At 46.6% G+C, this 2,709-nt stretch overlaps 1 protein-coding gene across 1 annotated transcript; it reads left to right on the top strand.

Moving 5' to 3' along the window:
- On the top strand, positions 1–1,993 carry ATP5IF1 (ATP synthase inhibitory factor subunit 1). The gene is made up of 3 exons (XM_039854869.1): positions 1–164; positions 258–349; positions 1,731–1,993. Exons 1-3 carry the CDS (start codon positions 78–80, stop codon positions 1,876–1,878), a joined length of 327 nt encoding a protein of 108 aa, XP_039710803.1. The 5' UTR covers positions 1–77; the 3' UTR covers positions 1,879–1,993.
- The last annotated feature ends 716 nt before the right edge of the window (positions 1,994–2,709 follow it).

Here is a 2,709-nt window from a genome sequence, read left to right on the forward strand (position 1 = left end):
TGCCCCGCCATCAGAGCCGTTGGCGCCTACAGGGAGGCTGCGCCACCTGCGACTTGCGAGGTGCAGCACTGACAACTATGGCAGTCACGGCGCTGGCGGCGCGGTTGCGGCTGGGTGTGTGGGGCGTGAGGGCCACGCAAGCCCAAAGCTTCAGCTCCGGACGGGTATGCCCGCTGCAGTGTCCGCCGCCTTGGCCCCGAGCGCGGATGCCGTATCCCCCTCCACACCTTCACCAATGTCCTTGTCTCTTCCCTCAGTCAGGGAATCTCGACTCCGGCGCGGGCTCAATCCGGGAGGCCGGTGGGGCCTTCGGGAAAAGAGAGCAGGCCGAAGAGGAACGATACTTCCGGTGAGGCCCACGCAGTCCCGAGTCCAGGCCTAGATTTCTCAGAGGGCCTTCCAGCCCTTCTTAAACGTCCACTTGCCCAACCCATCCTGCTCCGGCGCCGAGGGGCACCCCATCCCCCAGCAAAACTCCCGGGTCCGGGAACCTATTACACCCTCGCTCCCAGGCCCTGCTGAATAGTCCCAGGGCCCTCAGACCCAAACCATTTCCACTTGCGGGTCTCCAGGACTTTTGAACCACGGCTCACTTTTCCAGAATTATTTACTTGCAGACCCTTTGAGCCTGACTCCCTCCGCCCTCACCCACCCATCTCCCCTCTACGCTTTTTTCTCCTCCACAAGCCTTAGCTTTGCTAGCCCTGCACGAGTGGACTCCCTGTCTCTTCAGACCCTCTCAGCCACTTCTAGACCTCCAAGGGTCTCCACCTCGGCCAGAGAGAGTGTGTCATAGGAGCTGGGTTCAGCGGCTCCTGGTCGGAACTTCCCCTCCCCCACTTCCTGGTGACTCTCTCTGGCCCGGCTCCGCCCAGTTGGATAGATTTCTCTCACGCTTGTGAGTATGGGTGGGCTGGGCCTCTTATCTACATTTTTTCCCTACCCAGAGTTATCTTTTACTGACTTCTTCACAGTGGGGAGCAGCATAGAACTAATCTCGCTTCTGCTCCTTTGGCCTATCTTTTCACTTCTGTACTCTCTTACTCACTCTTGAAAATTATCACTATGGCACCTGCCATACCAGAAAGCCAAAGGACAACCGTTAGAGACCATCTAGTTGGGGTCTTACATTTTACAGTTAAGGAGAACTGAGGTCCAATGTGGCCGAATCGGCATTTGAAGTGTTTCTTATTGCGACCTAAATTGGACTGCCAAGTATTGCCCATGCAAGAAGCCCTTTCTTTTTGGCCTTTATAGTGGACTGTGCATTTCTCTAGGCAAAGAAAGGCCTATAAGATTAGAATAGATCGCAGATGTTTATCCTTTATACCTCTTTGTCTATTCCACGCTTATTTTGCTCTTCCCCCACCCCACCCCCCAAAAAAAAGGGATTCTGTCCTCTTGATTGTTCGTTTAATAAGGTATTAGGTACTTACGTCACACCTCTCTGGAGTTTTCTATTCTAAAGAGGACTCTGAAAGGAATAGCTCATGAATGCTGGAATTTCAGGCACTAACACCAGGAAAATTGAATCATCTTGGTTATCTAAAGATGGATGCATTTGAAGGTGGAGTATTCTTTCACTGGTGGGGCTTAAGGGTTAGAAAAAGATGACCAGCCAGACTCCCATAGGATTGAGACTGCTTTGCCTTAGGTAATACAGGTTTTACTTAGAAATCTCTTTGAGGTGAAGTATTAGGATTAAACCCAGAGTCATTGTGTACTTGTAGAGCACGGACTAAAGAACAACTGGCAGCTTTGAAGAAACACCATGAAGAAGAGATCAGTCATCATATAAAAGAGATTGAGCGTCTGCAGAAAGAAATTGAACGGCACAAGCAGACTATCAAGAAACTAAAAGAGCATGATGATGATTAAGTACACACAGTTCCCCATTTAATGGCTATATATCATTGCCCATTTCTATGGAGACATAGTTCTGGTCTAATATCTGTCTGCTGCCAACAGACTATAATAAATTATCATCAGTGAACTGTGTCTAATGTCTTCTATCTGGAGAGGGTAGGGGGACACACTACTGGACTGCTAAAATGAATTAGGGTATCTGTAATAGGGAGCTTGAAGAAAAAGCACAGCATAAGTGCTATACCACATAGGGGGACTTGGAGGAGGCAGATGTGATACAGGGAAAAGCCCCTTTGCCTGTCTGACATTAGTCAGAGGTTCAGGGAAAGCTTGAAGGATAAACTCAATCCAAGGTCAAGACAGCCTGGAAAACAGGAATGATTCTTTTAAAAGATACAATTCAAGGCACCATCAGTCCATTTTGCATTTATAAAATGGATTAAAGAACTCTATATGATGTAGTTATCCTCATTCTAATTATCCTTATGTAGATTGAGTGAACTAGAATTAGAGATTATGTATTGCCTATGGTTATTCAGTAAATTGGAGTTGAGATTTGGCATTCAGATATTTTGACTCCTAATCCAAGTCTATTAATAGCAGAGAATCAGAATTATTTCTTAGGTTATATTTTGCTTTGCCAAGTATGTTCATGATTCAAATTAGATTTTAAGGCCTTGTTTATACAAACTAGTTACATAACTTCTCTAGGCACTTTGGGCCATTAGCAAGACATCTTTCAATGTGACAGATCAATAGATCATTTGTTCCAGAATTACAATGAATAATGTTGCAAGACCCTATAAAGGATTTTAGGGCTGTTGAATGATAAAAGCTTATACA

The sequence above is a fragment of the Pteropus medius genome, unplaced genomic scaffold (assembly GCF_902729225.1).
Source record: "Pteropus medius unplaced genomic scaffold, Ma_sr-lr_union100, whole genome shotgun sequence".
Classification (NCBI taxonomy): domain Eukaryota; kingdom Metazoa; phylum Chordata; class Mammalia; order Chiroptera; family Pteropodidae; genus Pteropus; species Pteropus medius.

What these genes read in the sequence shown, in the direction of transcription:
- ATP5IF1 (XM_039854869.1), top strand. Translation starts at nt 78, where the DNA reads ATGGCAGTCACGGCGCTGGCGGCGCGGTTGCGGCTGGGTGTGTGGGGC. An exon ending in AAAGCTTCAGCTCCGGACGG is followed by an intron (nt 165 to 257) that starts GTATGCCCGCTG and finishes CTCTTCCCTCAG; the next exon opens with TCAGGGAATCTCGACTCCGG. An exon ending in GAAGAGGAACGATACTTCCG is followed by an intron (nt 350 to 1,730) that starts GTGAGGCCCACG and finishes GTGTACTTGTAG; the next exon opens with AGCACGGACTAAAGAACAAC.